Source organism: Hyperolius riggenbachi, chromosome 2 (genome assembly GCF_040937935.1).
Source record: "Hyperolius riggenbachi isolate aHypRig1 chromosome 2, aHypRig1.pri, whole genome shotgun sequence".
Classification (NCBI taxonomy): Eukaryota; Metazoa; Chordata; class Amphibia; order Anura; family Hyperoliidae; genus Hyperolius; species Hyperolius riggenbachi.
The window spans coordinates 215,440,251-215,461,558 of NC_090647.1; the positions used below are offsets into that span (position 1 = coordinate 215,440,251).

General features: G+C 46.0%; 1 protein-coding gene across 1 annotated transcript; it reads right to left on the bottom strand.

The window, feature by feature from the left end:
- Window positions 1-2,093: 2,093 nt before the first annotated feature.
- On the bottom strand, window positions 2,094-21,068 carry RGN (regucalcin). The gene is given in 7 exon segments (XM_068265272.1): window positions 2,094-2,254; window positions 4,072-4,226; window positions 4,339-4,470; window positions 5,789-6,004; window positions 11,963-12,145; window positions 20,906-21,001; window positions 21,004-21,068. Coding segments are annotated over 7 exon segments (897 nt in total). The 5' UTR covers window position 21,068; the 3' UTR covers window positions 2,094-2,203.
- Window positions 21,069-21,308: the final 240 nt, after the last annotated feature.

A 21,308-nucleotide genomic window follows, 5' to 3' on the forward strand; every position in this document is an offset into this window, starting at 1 on the left:
ATCTTCGAGCGATCAGAAATTCTGATCGGATTGGTTGTAAATAATCTCCATTGGTGGACACAATCGATTATGAACGAGTGAAAAAAATGTCGCCCGAATGAATTTTCGTTGAACGAAAATTTGGATTTTCTTGGTGGTCGTGATAGATAGGAAGCAATGATTGGTTAGTTGATGGTTTAGTGAACGATTTTTCATCCGATCAGAATTTCTGATCGCTCGAACGATTTTTCGCTAGAAATTGGACCGTTAGTGGCCAGCTTTAGACTTCCTTCAAAATGTTAGTGATGATAGAAGAGGATTTTTCTTTGCTTCAGCAATTTATGTTCTTTTTCATAAGCTGTGCCAATAGCTTCCTGCAAAATGGACATTTATATACTCCCTATTTGGGCACCTTTAGTGCAAATAGGGCATAAATTACCAACTTTACAAAATTGCAAATCGCTCAAATGTGAACACAACCATTGAAATACATTGCTGTAACACTTTTCCAGTGATTTAGCTTATCACCAGTGATCAGAAACGCTGGAAAGAAATGCTATATAAGTGTCCAGAGTGAACTAGCCCTAATAGAGATGGTCAGTGAGATGCAAATACGGTAATTCTTGGGCCAATGAAAATTGACAGGAAGTGCATCTGATTAACCCAATTCCAAGCTGCTTACAGTTTGCATGTTGGTATTATTTGCACTTCATTGACCATCACTAGTAGTTAAAGAGGATCTGTAACCTCAAAAAATCCCCTGGGGGGTACTCACCTCGGGTGGGGGAAGCCTCTGGATCCTAATGAGGCTTCCCACGCCGTCCTCTGTCCCACGGGGGTCTCGCTGCAGCCCTCCGTGCAGCCGTGACGTAATATTTACCTTCCTGGCTTCTGCGCAGGCGCTCTGACGGCTGTCGGCTCCGAACTACACGGAAATACCCGATCGCCGTCGGGTCTGCTCTACTGCGCAGGCGCAAGTTTCCGGCGCCTGCGCAGTAGAGCGGACCCGACTTAGATCGGGTATTTCCGTGTAGTTCGGAGAGGAAAGCAGCCACAGCGCCCCCGCTGGAGCCAGCAAAGGTAAATATTGAAATTACAGTCGGGCCTGTCGCCGGCTGTTCAGAGGGCTGCAGCGAGACCCCCGTGGGACAGAGGATGGCGTGGGAAGCCTCATTAGGATCCGGAGGCTTCCCCCACCCGAGGTGAGTACCCCCCAGGGGATCTTTTTCATGTTACAGAGTCTCTTTAATAATGGCAGCTCTCATGGACCCTCATATGTTTTCTTCCCGACCTTGACAATTGAAATCTATGCCCTGTTTACATGCAGTTATACCTGCCAGTGCGTAAATTTCAATCATTACCACTACGTGGTCTTGTTGCTCTCGCTGTTCCCACCACTGCACCCGCTCGCTCTGCTGTCAAGCTGACAGTAGACGGTCAGGAGGTTGCTGTGAGCCAATCACAGTACTAAAAACTCTGGTCTTAAAGCTAGAGCCGCCCGGTTTAGAAATGGTTAAGATTTGTCTTCAGTATAGTTAATATTTGTTCACATAATAATACAGGCCTTGTATATCAAGTGTAGGAAAGGAGGGGAAAAAAAAAAAAACATCTTCTACAATGAGGGCTGGTTCACACTGAGAGCACTTCTGAATGCTTTCAAAAGCGCTAGAGTTTTGAAAAGCTCTTGGCTAATGTGTTTCTATGGACTAGTTCACACCAGAGCAATGCAAGTTTTTTCCAAACACAAACGCGGGTACTGTAGCGTTTTGGAAACGATTACACCACAATGTTAAGAATAGGAAAAATGTAAAATTGCTTAAAAAATAATTGCTGAATAGCAATTTTCAAAGCGTTTTTTTGCCAAAAGCTGTTTACTTCTAGGTCAAAGTGTACTTACTGTTTTGGCACTAGAACTATGAAATCGATAAACGCAAACACTCCAAAATCATTAGGCATAAATAGAAAATCACTAGGCACATGCCGGGAATCTCTACAGCAAATTGCTACAAAAAGAGCTAAGCGTTTGCAATTACACTTAGCGATATTTGGTGTGAACTAGCCCTCAGTGAGATTGGCTATGATATTGTAATAAACCTAAGTAAGACAGACACACATTCTTTTATTACCATTCTTTATAACAAAATGAAGTTTGTACAATAGGTTTTGCAAAAGAAAACATTTACAGAGTGACTGATGTCTGACTGGTATAGACAGTTTGTTTTATTTAACCTGCAAATTCAGTTGGTGGAATTCCTTTCACTCCAAGCCCAGTAATCTGTTGAAAAAAACATGTCATAGGTTATGTGATCTCTTACAGATCAAATACGTTCTGCATTGCAGTAAAACTATTTGCAGTACTTGTAAGAAGGACCTATCCTGATGAACGCTTACTCTCGTCATGTACTACTCAGGTTCACTCTGCATGGTCTGACTGTACATCTTTTTTTGTCACAAGCCAACATTTCCTCACATGAAGTTATTGTAATAAAGTAAGGTATCAGGCAGGCCCATTTCTAGGGACAGGCGAGGCAGGGCATTGCCCAGGATGCACGGGAGAGGCGTTGCATATAGAACAGGTTACATTAACTCACCTTACTGAGATCCACAGGCCACATGTTCTTATTTCCTGGTCCCTTGCATTCTGTCTGATAGTAGCAGTTATAATAGTTACTAAATTGTTATAGTTTCTTTGAGATGGAACACAAGGGACTAGGGAGTATGCAATAATCTCAGCAAGGTGATATAACGTAGTCCGCTGCACAATATAATGTAACCACACACACACACACACTTCTCTTTGGCTACCTAAATGGGGGGCCACCAAATGGGTGGGGGGTGCTCTCTGGTCACCTAATGAGGGGGCTCTATGGCAATGGGGTTGCTCTCTAGCTACCTACAACATGGGCTCCTTGGCTACCTACAAAGTCGGCTCCCTGACTACCTTCACGGGGGAGGGAGCATCTTATACTGGCAGAGGAGGGGCTGCATCTGGCTACCTGATACTAAAGGGCTCTTGTGGCTACCTATACTGGGCGGGGGGGGGGGACTGCATCAGACTACCTAATATTTCTGGCTCTTGTGGCTACCTAGCTAGCTTTACTGGGGGGCTGCATCAGACTAATATTGGTGGCTCCCGTGGCTACCTATGCTGGGGGTAGCTGCATCTGGCTAATTAATACGGGGGGATCCACTGGCTACCTATATGGGGGGTTTCAGCTGGCTAATTCTGGGGGCTTCCAGCTAGCTATATTGGGGGCAACCTAATACTGTGGGGGCACCTCTGGCTATCATATTTCAACAATGTACCTGAACCTACGGGTTGGGGGGGCAGGGTGTGAAGGGGCATGCAATTTGTACACCCTTGCTCTGTAGCCTAGAAACTGCCCTAGGGAAGACGCTGTCACTTAAGAGACACTCCCTAGTTTAGTAAGTGGAGAAAAGGAGCTGACAGATATTTGTTTTCATTTTCTCCTATAACACATTACATCAGACAGGAGGACTTGACATATCATTCAGAAAGACTCAAGCTCATTGATTTACTCTATAGGCAACCAGTGTAGCCACTGTTACCTATGTCCTCCTTTGGGAGGGAGTATCTCCAACCCATAAACCACTTTTGTGAGGAACATTCAGGGATGTCCATTGGCCTCGCTTTCGCGGGTTTGGCTCAGGGGGACACCCACCCAGTAAGTGTTATGATATGTAACAATAGGATGCTGGCACTGAATTCACAGTTTACCTCTAGGAAACACACACACTGTCTCCCCTGTGGTTCCATGTCTGCACAGAAATGGGCCCGTGGTAGAAGTTACAGCACCAGCGCCACTACTTTACATGGTCAATTTAAAAGTATTAAAATATGCTTTGCCCAGCCTATGTAACTCAGTAGTCCTCTGCCTTGAGTATTCCTTTGGGTCATAGTCTCCATACTTCAGATATAAGCCACTGTAAATGAAGCTATGAAAAATGGTGACATTCCATAGGTAAGAATTCTTTATAGCAGACTAGGCTCTCTTGTTTGTCTGCCTGCACTGCCTTCCCTGTAATATTATAACCTATAAAGCATCAACAAAAAACTCAAACTCCAAGTACCTTGTATAAACCTCCGGACTGAGGCTGACGTTTGATATACTCCTCGTCCATCCCGTCACAAGCGGATGTCACATACATCTCGGAATAGTCTTTTCCTCCAAAACAACAAGATGTTGTCTTATCCACTGGGAGTTTCACAGTTTGGATTACCTTGCCTACAATACAGATTGATTTGTTCACATTCGGTTGATATGGACACAGTATAGTATCGCTGCAGCTAGATCAAAATGAACAGACAAAAAAAAAAAGTGTACATATTCATCTTACCAACTTCAGGATCTATACGGATGACACGTCCTCCACTATAGCAAGCAACCCAAAGTTTCCCCTCCACATCGATGCACATGCCATCCGGAATCCCTTCATCCTTCTGCAAGTTGTAGACATGGCGGCGGTTTGCTGTGCAAGAAAAGCCAATGTTGAGAACCATATCATTTTATAGCATAATGAAAGAATTTTAAAATAAAATATTACATATACCAGTGGTGTAGAATAGAAAAAGACAAAAGTAAATGTAAGTCACTATTCCACTACATCTTATACTGCAGCCACCACACTTCACAGTTGGTTTTCCAAAATCAGAAAGAAAGTCATAATACTTATGTAGATTATGAGGTGCTGTGCATCAGAAATATTTCAGTGCTAGTCTCCCTAATGCTGGGCATACATGGTTTGTTTATTCTTATCAATCGAGCCGCTGATGGCTCGATTGATGATATCCGACGTGTCCGATCACCGCGGCGGATCGATTCTGCACTTGATCCCCGAACAATAGAAAAAAACGAGCGGCAGATAAGAAGCGCCCACGGGGACGAGCGGGAATCGATCCACACACCCGTGTGGAGGAGCGGGGACGCGCCGACATCGAGCCAGCGGCTCGATTCCGGCACATAAGCGCACCGTGTATGCCCAGCATTAAACTGCACACTAGCTAAAAAAAAAAATCACAGAAATGAAAAGCCCTGAAGCTTTAGGTAAAACATTGAATGTGCCATCCTACAAAATAAAATGTTGCCTGGGACTGGCTTTGTTACTTGCTTGGGGACCAAATCTACTTGGAACATTATTTTTATTCTTTTAAAAAAAAAAGAGACTCAAACAATTCATGCAGTTATTCTTTGCTAGTTCATGGAAGACAGGCACTTGCCTACTCTAAGGCCCTGTTCACAGTGGTCAGTTGCATTGCAGGATAAATCTGCATGTCAACTCACTGCCCATACAATTCTATGGACCTGTTCACAGTAACTGATCGCGTTATTCTAACTCGCTGCATGCAGGTTTTCTATTAAAGACTATGTTCAGTCTCCACTGCAGTTCACAGTCATTATAACGCGTTCATTATACAACTGACCACTGTGAACCTAGCCTAAAACTTACAGAGGCAGAAAGAAGACACACTGGCCCTTACTTAATTCACTCTTTCGCCCAAGTTTTCTCCTAGGAGATCATTTTTAATCTTCTGTTTTGTTCTGAAAAAAAAGTTTTCAGAACTCTAAAATTGAAAAAAAAAATCAAAAAGTAGGTGAAAAAGATTATCCTGAGTATTTTCTTGCTTGCTGATGGCTTAAAAGGCATTTTTTTAATAAGGTGTGAAAATATCACCTAGGAGAGAACTTGAATTGAATAAGGTCCCATCACTCTTAAAACAAAGAAAACATCATTTATGTAGGCTGCAAATTTTTAAAATACAACATGAAAAAAAAAGAATCAAACTTACAAGTTTTCCCTGTTTTTATATCATAGTCCAATGCATCAACAGCGTAGGAAAGGCTGTCTATGTAGTAGAGGGTTTTGTGATCCAAAGACCAATCTATTCCATTTGAAATATCCACCATATCAAAGTGTTTCACCACCGAGTGGTCAGGATACAGAGTATACAGTGAGCCTTGGTTTCTCTCTACAACAGCAGGGCGGATTTCCTGGGACATAGTTCCTATAGGAAATGAACAGTTATTACATTGGGATTGTCAGCCACAAAATCAAATTCTATTTACCCTGTGTTTATTATACAGCCTGCAACCTGCCCCTGCATTCCACGTATTCAAATCTAATCATAAATGTTTCTGCTGTAATAAGTCTTAACTGTCAGCCTGGCTCCATTTGGTACATTGCCAAGGAGTAGGAAGCTTTTCATCTCCCCTCCCACATTCCTGCTTCTCAGTGATTGGCTGAAGGCAGTTCAGTGTGACACGAGGCTGAGAAGGCAGAAGCTGCTGAAATCTATGCTGTGCTCACGCGTTTGCAAAGCAATCTAGATAAGTTTCTAGGAGAAAAAAAAAGAGCGAGGGAGGAAATGACATCAGGATTGGCTTCAGTCAGAAGAAGTAAAAATGAGAATGCCAAGAACAGTTTTCTCTTTATTTACTAATGAACACTTACTGAAATGAAAACATGGAAAGTACAATACATATCAGGAAAAAAAAATCAGAAAGAATTTATTCACCCAGCACGACTGGGACGTGGCGGGAATTGGGGTTGGCACATTACAATTGCTCATAGTAGACACAAGAGGTACAAAATTAACAACAAATAACAGAGCATGCAGAAACAGGAGTGCAAATCAATAGTGCAAAGTAAATACAAAACAGGGTTACAAAGTAGGATTAGAATTCAGTAAACAGTATACAGATTCAGATACAACATAAGCTTATACTAGGTAGTTCATTTCAGCGAGTTTAGGAGGTTGACAGCAGAGGGGAAAAAGGAGTTGCAATGCCACAACGTTTTAGTGTAGATGGCACCTGCAGCCTGAAGGTACCCGGATGAAAAAGCAGTGACCAGGGTATGATGGATCACTGGTATTCCCCAGTGTTATGTAAGTAGAACAAGTGTGTGTGTGTGTGTGTGTGTGTGTGTGTGTGTGTGTGTGTGTGTGTGTGTGTGTGTGTGTGTGTGTGTGTGTGTGTGTGTGTGTGTGTGTGTGTGTGTGTGTGTGTGTGTGTGTGTGTGTGTGTGTGTGTGTGTGTGTGTGTGTGTGTGTGTGTGTGTGTGTGTGTGTGTGTGTGTGTGTGTGTGTGTGTGTGTGTGTGTGTGTACATACATACTGTATATATATTTGTTTTTTGTTTTTTCCCTGGGAAAGTATTGCTGTCCCTGCTGCTCTAACAAACAACCATATGTATTGTTTAGCACTCTACAAAAATGCTCAGATAGAATGAATTTAATATTTTATTTTAGGCAATAGGAAATACTGTATAACAATTAATATCAATGAAGGGTCTCCAGTCGGATTGTAAACTCCCAGCAATCTCTGTTCTGCCACTTCCTTATGATAACGCATGCTGCCTTCTCTAGTGTGCTTTGAAAGACCAGACAGCATGCGCCTTTTGGTGGGGCTGAGAATTTATTACATGGGAGTCAGAAAGTTCAGCTGTGACACAATCCACTCCAGTGCTCAATAGAACTCAATTTGTATGTAGCTTTATTAAAGACAGAAGAAAAGAATTGGGAATAAGAACAGCATCTGTCCTTTTATTAAACAATTGTGCTTCAAGATAGAACAGTAAATTCATAAGCATAGATCCAGTACAAAGTCCCTATAAAGTTTCTAGGAGAAAAAAAAAAGAGCGAGGGAGGAAATGACATCAGGATTGGCTTCAGTCAGAAGAAGTAAAAATGAGAATGCCAAGAACAGTTTTCTCTTTATTTACTAATGAACACTTACTGAAATGAAAACATGGAAAGTACAATACATATCAGGAAAAAAAAATCAGAAAGAATTTATTCACCCAGCACGACTGGGACGTGGCGGGAATTGGGGTTGGCACATTACAATTGCTCATAGTAGACACAAGAGGTACAAAATTAACAACAAATAACAGAGCATGCAGAAACAGGAGTGCAAATCAATAGTGCAAAGTAAATACAAAACAGGGTTACAAAGTAGGATTAGAATTCAGTAAACAGTATACAGATTCAGATACAACATAAGCTTATACTAGGTAGTTCATTTCAGCGAGTTTAGGAGGTTGACAGCAGAGGGGAAAAAGGAGTTGCAATGCCACAACGTTTTAGTGTAGATGGCACCTGCAGCCTGAAGGTACCCGGATGAAAAAGCAGTGACCAGGGTATGATGGATCACTGGTATTCCCCAGTGTTATGTAAGTAGAACAAGTGTGTGTGTGTGTGTGTGTGTGTGTGTGTGTGTGTGTGTGTGTGTGTGTGTGTGTGTGTGTGTGTGTGTGTGTGTGTGTGTGTGTGTGTGTGTGTGTGTGTGTGTGTGTGTGTGTGTGTGTGTGTGTGTGTGTGTGTGTGTGTGTGTGTGTGTGTGTGTGTGTGTGTGTGTGTGTGTGTGTGTGTGTGTGTGTACATACATACTGTATATATATTTGTTTTTTGTTTTTTCCCTGGGAAAGTATTGCTGTCCCTGCTGCTCTAACAAACAACCATATGTATTGTTTAGCACTCTACAAAAATGCTCAGATAGAATGAATTTAATATTTTATTTTAGGCAATAGGAAATACTGTATAACAATTAATATCAATGAAGGGTCTCCAGTCGGATTGTAAACTCCCAGCAATCTCTGTTCTGCCACTTCCTTATGATAACGCATGCTGCCTTCTCTAGTGTGCTTTGAAAGACCAGACAGCATGCGCCTTTTGGTGGGGCTGAGAATTTATTACATGGGAGTCAGAAAGTTCAGCTGTGACACAATCCACTCCAGTGCTCAATAGAACTCAATTTGTATGTAGCTTTATTAAAGACAGAAGAAAAGAATTGGGAATAAGAACAGCATCTGTCCTTTTATTAAACAATTGTGCTTCAAGATAGAACAGTAAATTCATAAGCATAGATCCAGTACAAAGTCCCTATAAAGTCCATTTCCACTTTTCTTTTTTTCTAACCAGGCCATCCCTCCCTCGTAACTAACTTATCTGTGTACTCCCCTCCAAGCCTTTTCCCCATTCCCACCTCCTAGGGTCTTCATCTTAAAGCACTTCCGAGGTGAAAAGGGAAAAAGATTTTACTCACCTGGGGCTTCTTCCAGCCCATCGCCGCAGCCCCGGTCCTCCGCGTTGTCCCGCCGGCCACCCATGAACATCGCAACCCCGCTGGCGGGTCGAGTCTTCTCTGCCTGCATTCACGCCCACGCATCCATGTCATCTGGTGCGCGCAGTAGTTGTGCACAGGTGCATTACGCGGCAGATGACGTGGACGCGCGGGCACAAATGCCCGTGCAGGCGCAGAAGACCCAACCTGCTGGCGGGGTCGCAGTGCTCACAGACGGCCAGTGGGACAACATGGAGGACTGGGGCTGCGGCGAGGGTTTGAGGCAGCTGCTATGGGCTGGAAGAAGCCCCAGGTGAGTAAAATCTCTTTTACCCTATTCGCCTCGGAAGTCCTTTAAGGCAGGGGTCCCCGACCTTTTCCGGCTCGGGGACCGCTTTCTGACCAAATTTTTCTCTGGGGACTGGGGGGGGGGGGGGGGGGGGGGGAGGTCGTCGGCGATGCGCGACCTAGTGGACAGTGTCATATGCAGTGGGTTGGGGGGGGGGGGGGTTGTTGCCCCAGTATAGGGAGATAGGGAGTTTAGTTGCCCCAGTATGGCTAGTATAGTTGCCCCAGTATAGTGCCCCAGTATAGCCAGTATAGTGCCCCAGTGTAGCCAGTATAGTGCCCCGTGTAGCCAGTATAGTGCCCCAGTATAGCTAGTATAGTGCCCCAGTATAGCTTGTATAGTGCCCAGTACAGCCAGTATGGTGCCCCAGTATAGCTAGTATAGTGCCCAGTACAGCCAGTATAGTGCCCAGTACAGCCAGTATAGTGCCCCAGTATAGCTAGTATAGTGCCCAGTACAGCGAGTATGGTGCCCAGTATAGTGCCCCAGTATAGCCAGTATAGTGCCCCAGTACAGCCAGTATAGTGCCCCAGTATAGCTAGTACAGTGCCCAGTACAGCCAGTATAGTGCCCCAGTATAGCTAGTACAGTGCCCAGTACAGCCAGTATAGTGCCCCAGTATAGCTAGTACAGTGCCCAGTACAGCCAGTAGTGTGCCCCAGTATAGCTAGTATAGTGCCCAGTGCAGCCAGTATAGTGCCCCAGTATAGCTAGTATTTTGCCCCAGTATAGCGCCCCAGTATGGCTAGTATAGTTCCCCAGTATGGCGCCCCAGTATAGCTAGGTGAGTGCCCAGTGTAGCGCCCTAGTATGGGTGGGTGTGTAGGTAGTGCCCCTCTCCCCAAACGGCCGCGCGCCTGTTACCTTATGAGCGGCGGCCGCTTCCTTCCTTATAGTCCCCCAGGCGCCGCTCTCCTCTTATCGGCAGCATCTTACAGCAGCGCGTATTGCGACTGCTGTAAGGAGGGAAGGAAGCGCGTCAGCGGTTCCCATGGTAACGACGATGCATATCGCCGCTACAGGAAGCCGCTGATGCGCTTCCTTCCCTTCCCGCAATACGCGCTGCTGTAAGATGCTGCCGATAAGAGGAGAGCGGCGCCTGGGGGACTATAAGGAAGGAAGCGGCCGCCGCTCATAAGGTAACAGGAGCGGTGACCGCGGGGGGAGGGGCGAGAGGTCAGACACGCCGCGGCCCAGTAGGAGACTGCCAACGGACCGGCAGTGGGTCGCGGCCCGGTGGTTGGGGACCCCTGCTTTAAGGGGTACATGATTCCACCCTCCATCCAGACAGACAGACACAGAGCTGAAGCACTCAGAATCACTTCAGCGCTGATCGGACTCCTACCCCTCCCACAAACCTCTTATGCCTGTGCCTTAATTCAGGTTTACATTTTGTGCCTTATTTTTTTTAAGTGAACTGGATAAGGAAATGCAAATGGGACGATTAAACTCTACTAGTTAGAACTATTTGCAAGAGAATAAACGACTATCCAGCTATGTTCTGGCGAAACCATCGTTTTTCATTTGACAACATCCAAATGGTGCATTTGGCACTTACGCTTTATTTGAAATGATTGTGATTAGAGTGTAAAGCAACTTGGAACAACTGTATATTTGGACACCTTACCAATCTGAAGTTATGACAGATATGCACTTTATGACTGGCCTTTCTAGCTGAAGAGATCATGGCTTCATCACTAGTTTTCAATGTGTATTGATATGTGCCTCTGGTTTGTAGAATTCTTTTGAAGCCATCTCAGCTGTTTACAACTTGATGGTGTGAACATGGTCTATATACCATTTGTGCTGGGATGATAGATATCAGCATTTTGTGTTTAAAGAGTACCTCTAGACCGGGGTCCCCAAATGTTTTGGGTCGAGTGCCGGGTCAACATACTTCAGACTGCTGGGGGGCCGGAGTATACATAAAATGATGTAGAAATCTTTGCGGGCCAGACAGTGAAGCATACCCAGGTGACAACCTGCAGTCCAATTGGACAACAGTGTCACCTGATGTGGAATCTGATTGGAAACCAGTGAATTACTGCTTTTTGGCTTCATTCTATATGCGGACCACCAATATTTAAAGATGTAGCTGACCACATCTATAATACATATTGTGTGTGTGTGGGGGGGGCTCGGTAAAAAAGCCTCAGAGGGGTACATTCGGCCCACGGGCCTTAGTTTGAGGACCACTGCTCTAGACTCACATCTTCTTTGGATGAGTTAATGGGAAGCCTGTTGGTTGTGCATGTCAGTCAAGGTAGTATTTTTAGTACAGCTCTTTATCAATATGTAATATTTAGAGATTAGCAATTTACTTTACAGAATTCTTCCTTAGGTATCATTCGTTGATTTGTATACCTCATTGGCTGGTTGATGCATTTTTTCTCCTGCTTTAGCCTACACTGGAAGCAGAATAGAGGCTTGGCCTCATGACTGTGACTAATTGATGAAGAATCTCCATTGATTCACCTCAAAAACTATTTCTGTAGAACAAATCTCTCATCTCTAGTCATATTAAGGACAGGAAAATAGAACGTAAATCATACCTGCAAGAAATCTTCCTTCTGGATCAACTTTTCCATCATTGAAACGGTTGTTGGGCTTATCCTCATCTACTCGTGCAAGAGGGGTCACGGATTGGTCTTGCCAATTCACAGCAGAAAATGTGGTGCCTGCAGCAATCACATAGCCTCCTGACTTCCGAAGAGCAACAGAGCCAATTGGTTCCTCTGCAGAGAGAGAGAGAGAGAGAGAGAGAGAGAGAGAGAGATCATCTGTATACCATATAAGCTCACATAGTTCTATGACCTTTTAAACGAGGACGAGGAAAGCCTGAGCTATAAAAGATGCAACAACACTGAAAATCAGTACCAGGAAATGATATGTCACATGGTCCTAAGGACAAATCCCTGAGGGTAACTAAATGTCTACATAACTTTTACTGTCATGCTAAAAAAACGTGTATACACAGAATAAAAAAAGCCCATATGATTAGCTCATTAGAATAATTAACCACTACAGCCTACAGTGTCTTTCCCCTTATGCATCCAAGCAACTTTCACCTCCCATTCATTCGCCAATAACTTTATCACTATACCTACAGTGGGGTGCGAAAGTTTGGGCAACCTTGTTAATCGTCATGATTTTCCTGTGTAAATCGTTGTCAGTTAAATATATCATTTAGGAGACACACACCGTGATATTTGAGAAGTGAAATAAAGTTTATTGGATTTACAGAAAGTGTGCAATAATTGTTTAAACAAAATTAGGCAGGTGCATAAATGTAGGCACCACAAAAAGAAATGAAATCAATATTTAGTAGATCCTCCTTTTGCAGAAATTACAGCCTCTAACCACTTACTGTAGGTTCCAATGAGAGTCTGGATTCTGGTTGAAGGTATTTTGGACCATTCCTCTTTACAAAACATCTCTAATTCATTCAGGTTTGGTGGCTTCCGAGCATGGACAGCTCTTTTTAACTTACACCACAGATTTTCAATTATATTCAGGTCTGGGGACTGAGATGGCCATTGCAGAACGTTGTACTTGTTCCTCTGCATGAATGCCTTAGTGGATTTTGAGCAGTGTTTATGGTCTTTGTCTTGTTGAAAGATCCAGCCCCGGCGCAGCTTCAGCTTTGTCACTGATTCCTGGACATTGGTCTCCAGAATCTGCTGATACTGAGTGGAATTCATGCATTCCTCAACTTTGACAAGATTCCCAGTCCCTGCACTGGCCACACAGCCCCACAGCATGATGGAATCACCATCACATTTTACTGTAGGTAGGAGGTTTTTCTTGGAATGCTGTGTTTTTCCTCCATGCATAACGCCCCTTGTTAGGCCAAATTACTCAATTTTAGTTTCATCAGTTCACAGCACCTTATTCCAAAATGAAGCTGGCTTGTCCAAATGTGCTTTAGCATACCACAAGCAGCTCTGTTTATGCTGTGGGCAGAGAAAAGGCTTCCTCTGCATCACTCTCCCATACAGCATCTCCTTGTGTAAAGTGCACCGAATGGTTGAACGATGCACAGTGACTCCATCTGCAGCAAGATGATGTTGTAGGTCTTTGGTGCTGATCTGTAGGCTGAATCTAACTGTTCTCACCATTCGTCACTTCTGTTTATCTGATATTTTTCGTGGTCTGCCACTTCAAGCCTTAACGTGAACTGAGCTTGTGGTCTTCCATTTCCTCAATATGTCCTAACTGTGGAAACAGACAGCTGAAATCTTTGATACAGCTTTCTGTATCCTTACCCTAAACCATGATGGTGAATAATCTTTGTCTTCAGGTCATTTGAGAGTTGTTTTGAGACCCCCATGTTGCTACTCTTCAGAGAAAATTAAAAGAGGAGGGAAACTTACAATTGACCCGCTTAAATACTCTTTCTCATAATTGGATTCACCTGTGTATGTAGGTCAGGGGTCACTGAGCTTACCAAGCCAATTTGAGTTCCAATAATTAGTTCTAAAGGTTTTGGTATCAATAAAATGACAACAGTGCCCAAATGTATGCATCTGCCTTTTTGTTTAAACAATTATTGCACACTTTCTGTAAATCCAATAAACTTAATTTCACTTCTCAAATATCACTGTGTGTCAGTGGCGGACACAGCCAGCAGTGGGCCCCTGTGCAAAATTGCAATTGTGGGCCCCTACGTTTGCGCGGCGCCGCAAAAAATGGGCGTGGCTACAACCTGCGGCGTGCTTTGCAAAGAATAGGTGTGGATAGAACCTGCGCGGCAAAAAATGGGCGTGGCAATGACCGGATGAGGGCGGAGCTAACTGTAACTTAAAGCGAACCCGGGGTGAGGGTTTATTTCCTTTTAAACAATACTAGTTGCCTGGCGGCCCTGCTGATCTATTTAGCTGCAGTAATAAACTGAATTACACCAGCAACAAGCATGCAGCTAATCTTCAGCAACAAGCATGCAGCTAATCTTCTCAGTTCTGACAATGTTTTTAGAAACCCCTGACCTGCTGCATGCTTGTTCAGGGTCTCGGTTGAAAGAATAAGAGGCAGAGGACCAGGCAACTGATATTGCTTAAAAGGAGAGAAATATGGCAGCCTCAAGATTATTCTCACCTCAGGTTCCCTTGAAAAGTGCAACACAAAAACAGTGGGCCCAAGTTTTCCCCAGAAAATTCACATAATTGTGCAGGTTTTCTCAAGAAAATACACATCATGTCGGCAGATATGCCCAGAACATACGTGCAATCATGTCGGCAGATATGCCCATAAAATACGTGCAATCATGTCGGCAGATATGCCCATAAAATACGTGCAATCATGTCGGCAGATATGCCCATAAAATACGTGCAATCATGTCGGCAGATATGCCCATAAAATACGTGCAATCATGTCGGCAGATATGCCCATAAAATACGTGCAATCATGTCGGCAGATATGCCCATAAAATACGTGCAATCAAGTCGGCAGATATGCCCATAAAATACGTGCAATCAAGTCGGCAGATATGCCCAGAAAATACGTGCAATCAAGTCGGCAGATATGCCCAGAAAATACGTGCAATCAAGTCGGCAGATATGCCCAGAAAATACGTGCAATCAAGTCGGCAGATATGCCCAGAAAATACGTGCAATCAAGTCGGCGGATATGCCCAGAAAATATGTGCAATCATGTCGGCAGATATGCCCAGAAAATACGTGCAATCATGTCGGCAGATATGCCCAGAAAATACGTGCAATCATGTCGGCAGATATGCCCAGAAAATACGTGCAATCAAGTCGGCAGATATGCCCAGAAAATACGTGCAATCAAGTCGGCAGATATGCCCAGAAAATACGTGCAATCAAGTCGGCAGATTTGCGCAGAAAATACATGCAATCATGTGGCAGACCTGCCCAGAACATACACCTGCTAATATAAATAAAAAAACAAAAACATTTACTCACCTGCAGCAGCAGACCTCCTGTCCCAGCCTCCATCCGGCGCGCAGCTCTCATGGGTGGTTGGGTGGATAGGTAGCCTGGTGGGTGGGTAAGTGGGTGGGTGAGTAGGTAGGTAGCCGGGTGGGTAGGTAGGAAGCCTGGTGGGTGGGTAGGTAGCCGGGTGGGTAGGTGGTTAGGTAGCCGGGTGGTAGGTAGGTAGGAAGCCTGGTGGGTGGGTAGGTAGCCGGGTGGGTAGGTAGGTAGGAAGCCTGGTGGGTGGGTAGGTAGCCGGGTGGGTAGGTGGTTAGGTAGCCGGGTGGGTAGGTAGGTAGGTAGGTAGCCGGGTGGGTAGGTAGGTAGGTAGCCGGGTGGGTGGGTAGGTAGCCGGGTGGGTGGTTAGGTAGTTGGGTGGGTGGGTGGTTAGGTAGGAAGCCTGGTGGGTGGGTAGGTAGCCGGGTGGGTAGGTAGGAAGCCTGGTGGGTGGGAAGGTATCCGGGTGGGTAGGTAGGAAGCCTGGTGGGTGGGTAGGTAGCCGGGTGGGTAGGTAGGAAGCCTGGTGGGTGGGTAGGTAGCCGGGTGGGTAGGTGGTTAGGTAGCCGGGTGGGTAGGTAGCTGGGAAGCCTGGTGGGTGGGTAGGTAGGAAGCCTGGTGGGTGGGTAGGTAGCCGGGTGGGTAGGTGGGTAGGTGGTTAGGTAGCCGGGTGGGTAGGTAGGTAGGAAGCCTGGTGGGTGGGTAGGTAGCCGGGTGGGTGGTTAGGTAGTCGGGTGGGTGGTTAGGTAGTTAGGTAGCCGGGTGGGTAGGTAGGTAGGAAGCCTGGTGGGTGGTTATGTAGTCGGGTGGGTAGGTAGGTAGGAAGCCTGGTGGGTGGGTAGGTAGCCGGGTGGGTAGGTGGTTAGGTAGCCGGGTGGGTAGGTAGGTGGGAAGCCTGGTGGGTGGGTAGGTAGCCGGGTGGGTAGGTAGGTAGCCGGGTGGGTAGGTAGGTAGGAAGCCTGGTGGGTGGGTAGGTGGTTAGGTAGCCGGGTGGGTAGGTAGGTAGGAAGCCTGGTGAGTGAGTAGGTAGCCGGGTGGGTGGTTAGGTAGTCAGGTAGCCGGGTGGGTAGGTAGGTAGGAAGCCTGGTAGGTGGTTAGTCGGGTGGGTAGGTAGGTAGGAAGCCTGGTGGGTGGGTAGGTAGCCGGGTGGGTAGGTGGTTAGGTAGTCGGGTGGGTAGGTAGGTAGGAAGCCTGGTGGGTGGTTAGGTAATCGGGTGGGTGGTTAGGTAGGAAGCCTGGTGGGTGGGTAGGTAGCCGGGTGGGTAAGTAGGAAGCCTGGTGGGTGGGTAGGTAGCCGGGTGGGTAGGTGGTTAGGTAGCCAGATGGGGAGGTAGGTGGGAAGTCTGGTGGGTGGGTAGGTAGCCGGGTGGGTAGGTAGGAAGCCTGGTGGGTAGGTAAGTAGGAAGCCTGGTGGGTAGGTAGGTAGGTAGGAAGCCTGGTGGGTGGGTAGGTAGCCGGGTGGGTAGGTGGTTAGGTAGCCGGGTGGGTAGGTAGGTAGGAAGCCTGGTAGGTGGGTAGGTAGCTGGGTGGGAGGTTAGGTAGTCGGGTGGGTGGTTAGGTAGGAAGCCTGGTGGTGGGTAGGTGGTTAGGTAGCCGGGTGGGTAGGTAGGTAGGAAGCCTGGTGGGTGGTTAGGTAGTCGGGTGGGTAGGTAGGTAGGAAGCTTGGTGGGTGGGTAGGTAGCTGGGTGGGTAGGTAGGCAGGTAGCCGGGTGGGTGGGTAGCTATCCGGGTGGGGGGCCCGACTCCTATCCTCCCCCCCCCCCTTCCTCACCTCGGGGGGCCCCCCTCCCAATATGCACGACGGGGGAGCGGCAAATACAGGAAGTCTCCGGGGCTCCAGGCAGGCGCTAGAGGCTCAGCCGCTTGGTCTCCAACTCTGTATACTGCTCGCTACTTCCTGGTTTAGTAGCGAGCCGTATATAGAGTTGGAGACATCGGAGACCAAGCGGCGGCTGAGCCTCTAGCGCCTGCCTGGAGCCCCGGAGACATCCTCTTTTTCCGGCTCTCCCTCCGCGCATACCGGGAGGGGGGCCCCCCGAGGTGAGGGAGGGAGGGAGGATATGAGTTGGGGCCCCCCAGGGAAACAAAAAAAAAATATATTAAAAAAATACTTAATGGGCCCCTGAAGCAACGGAACTTCAGGGGCCCTCGTGCGGCGGCACGGCCGTATGTCCGCCACTGCTGTGTGTGTCTCCTATATGATATATTTAAAACAAATTTTTTAATTTTTTGTCATAACAACCAACGATTTATACAGGAAAATCATCACGATTAACAAGGTTGCACAAACTTTCGCACCCCACTGTATCACAATTAATTGAGCTATACCTTGTTTTTTCCACCACCAATTAGGCTTTCTTTGGGTGGTACATATTGCTAAGAATTATTTTTTTCTAAATGCATTTTAACGGGAATATTAACCTCTTGAAGACTGCAGGGCTAACCCCCCCTAGTGACCAGGCCATTTTTAGTAAAATTGGCCAGTGCAGCTTTAAGGCCAAGCTGCAGGGCCGCACAACACAGCACACAAGTGATTTCCCCCCCCCTTTTCTCCCCACCAACAGAGCTCTCTGTTGGTGGGGTCTGATCGCTCCCCCCATGTTTATTTATTTTTAATCAATATTATTGTTGGTGCTTTTTTAAGAAAAACAACTGTTTCTTTAATTCCCTTCTCTCCCTCCCTCCCCACAGCTAGCCAATTACGGTGCTGCGCCTATGAGAGCCGATCGCTCTCTTGTCCCCCAGGGGGACAGCCGTGTGACACGGTTGTCCCCAGTACAGCGCTGCTGCCGATCGCAGCGTTGTACATGTAAATAGACGGCGATTACACCGTCTAACAGTCTCCCGAGCGGCAATAGCCGCTCAGAGACTGAAGGCGGGGCGGAGCTCTGCCCCCCAAGCAGGAGATGCGCGCACAGCCTGCGCGCGATCTCCTGCAAAACAGAGCCCCAGGACTTTACGCCAATCTGCGTTAGGCGGTCCTGGGGCTGCCGCCGCGGCCACATCCATCGGCGTGACACGGTCGGCAAAAGGTTAAGAAAAAAAATGGAAAAAATTCATTATTTCTCAGATTTCATCCATTATAGCTTTAAAATAATACATGCTACCATAATTAAAACCCACGTATTTTATATGCCCATTTGTCCTGGTCATTACACAATTTAAATTATGTCCCTATAACAATGTATGGCGTCAATATTTTATTTGGAAATAAAAGGTGCATTTTTTCAATTTGCGTCCATCACTATTTACAAGCTTATAATTTTAAAAAATTATAGTAATATACTCGCTGGCCATGCATATTAAAAAAGTTCAGACCCTTAGGTAACTATTTATGTTTTTTTTATTGTAATTTTTTTATTTTTTTTTTTATTAAAAATCTTATTTGGGGTTTTTCGGAGTGAGGAGGTAAACAGGTAATTTTAAATGTAATTTAATGTGTATTTAAAAAAAAAAAAAAAAATGTATGTAGATGTAGTTTTACTATTTGGCCACAAGATGGCCACAGTGATTTTATGATTTTTCATTCTGTAAGAGAGATATATCCGTCCAGATAGACCTAAGTGGTTAAACAAAGGACCTCACTGAGGTGTTCTTGGCTGATCCCCCCCCAAACTCATTAAATGTCTCTACAGCATGGGTTGTAGCTCCCCCTGCATCTGGTCTGTGTAAATATCTGCCCTGAGTTTCAGTGGCTGGCCACAGGAAACCCCCAATAGTTAAGGGAGGAAGTCTGTGTCTAATATCTGTGATACATAAAAATCTGGATGTTGGGCAGCTGTGTGCGTTTGCACCTGTGTACTATGCAAACGTGCTCGTCACCGTGGGAAAAGCCAACAGCACGCTAAGTACACAGGGGGAGAGTTACACCTACACCAATATATCTTAACATATACCGTAAATGAACAGATTTCGCCCAAATATGGGAGTTGTCAGGAGCAAAGTAGACAAGTCATTAGTGTAAACATATCAAAAATAATAAGCTCCCACCAAACACCACAGCATATTTTCTACAGCATATAGCCCAAGTCAGAGCGAAACGGGCCAGTTTAGGCCATCTCCTTAAAGTGATCTTGGTTTAGGCCGTCTCCTTAACCACTTGCCGACCGCAGCACTCATAACGCACGTCGGCAAAGTGGTAGCTGCAGGACCAGTGACGCACATCTGCGACGCCGGCTGCAGGTTAATTAATCAGGAACCAGCCGCTCACGCGAGCGGCTGCTTCCTGTCAATTCACGGCGGGGGGCTCCTTGAATAGCCTGCGGGCTGCCGATCGCAGCTCGCAGGTTAAATGTAAACACAAGCGGAAATAATCCGCTTTGTTTACATTTTTACAACGCTGCTAACAGTAGCAGCGTTGTACTAGATCAGTGATCCCCGGCCAATCAGCGGCCGGGGATCGCTGTTACATGACAGGCAGGAGCCTGTTAGAGGCTGCACAGGACAGATCCGTTCCTGTGCAGCCTCCGATCTCGGGGAAGGGAGGGAGGAGAGGGGAATCCTGCGGTGGAGGGGGCTTTGAGGTGCCCCCCCCCACCAGCCACACACAGGCAGGAGCGATCAGACCCCCCCCAGCACATCATCCCCCTAGTGGGGAAAAAAGGGGGGGCGATCTGGTCGCTCTGCCTGTTATTTGATCTGTGCTGGGGGCTGTAGAGCCCACCCAGCACAGATCTCAGAAATCAGCGCTGGTCCTTAAGGGGGGGGGGGGGGTAAATGCTGAGTCCTGAAGTGGTTAAAGCTGAAGCTTGGGATCAAAATCAGATAGTTACCTTAAGAGGAAGCCTATTGAGGCTTCCATCTCTGATCTCAAACCCCTCATTGCTGAGCGCAGCTTTTCTTCGCATTGGGGCCACGCAGCTCTTCCTCCAGAAGTGTGGCCATGCAATAGCCACCAGAGCCTGCCTGCGCAGTACCGGCAGGGCTGGGTCAGGTATTGCTCAGCCACACTAGAGGAAGAAGAGCTGCGCTGCCCTGATATGATGCATTGTCGCTAATCTTCTGGGGGGCGTGCTCAGCGACGGGGGCATCAGAGCAGGGAGGGAAGCCTTAATAGGATCCTGAGGCTTCCCTCTCTTTAGGTAAGTATCTAATTTTGTACCCGAGCTTCGGCTCGATTACTCTTTAAATAGGATTTTGCCAGTGTAGACACCTCTTCCCAATGTCTCCACCTTGTTCCTCCTTTAAAACAAGCCTGTTAGATTGCATCGTCTAGAGGGTTAATGCAAGTTATTGGTACCAGTTCATCAAAAACTACTGCTGTATGAGAGTCAACAATGCTCAACTTCTTGAAAAGAGAAATCTTCAGATTTATATTCTGTATTTCACAGCTATACAATTTCAGTGGTAAGTTCCTCTTCAACAGAAAGTTTTTAAGCCCCCTGATATATTTAAAACGAAATATTGTACCAGAAAAATAAATATTTGCTCACTTAAAAGAACCATGCTGGACCCTGCTGATGTATTTTACTGCTGGGTACATTAGGCCATGTGGTCCTTTAGGGGCAGGCCATTTTTAGCCTAATTCAGTAGAAATCGTGGTTCTGCCTAAATGCTGAGTTTTACCTAATGGCAGAGTCTGTATTTCCTTAGTGCTGGGGTTCCAACGGCAGACTTTCTGTCCTGTGATGTCCACGTACACTAACAGCCCTTCCTTCTCCTCCAGACCGGAGACTCTCCAATCCTGTATCTTTCAGTCACAACGCATTCTACCTTGATGGATGACATGGTTCTAGGAAAGAGATGTATGTATTGTAACTATGCATATACAGTAGAATTCCTTTATAGTAAACTCCAAGGGACCAGGAAAAGTAGTTTACTATATCAGAAGTTATATCAGGATTTGTTATACATTGTACATTTATACAGACGCAGTATCTGGGACCTGAATACTGAGTTTACTATATCCAGAGGTTTACTAAATAGAGTTTGCTATACCATAAGATTCTACTGTAGTATTTTATACCAT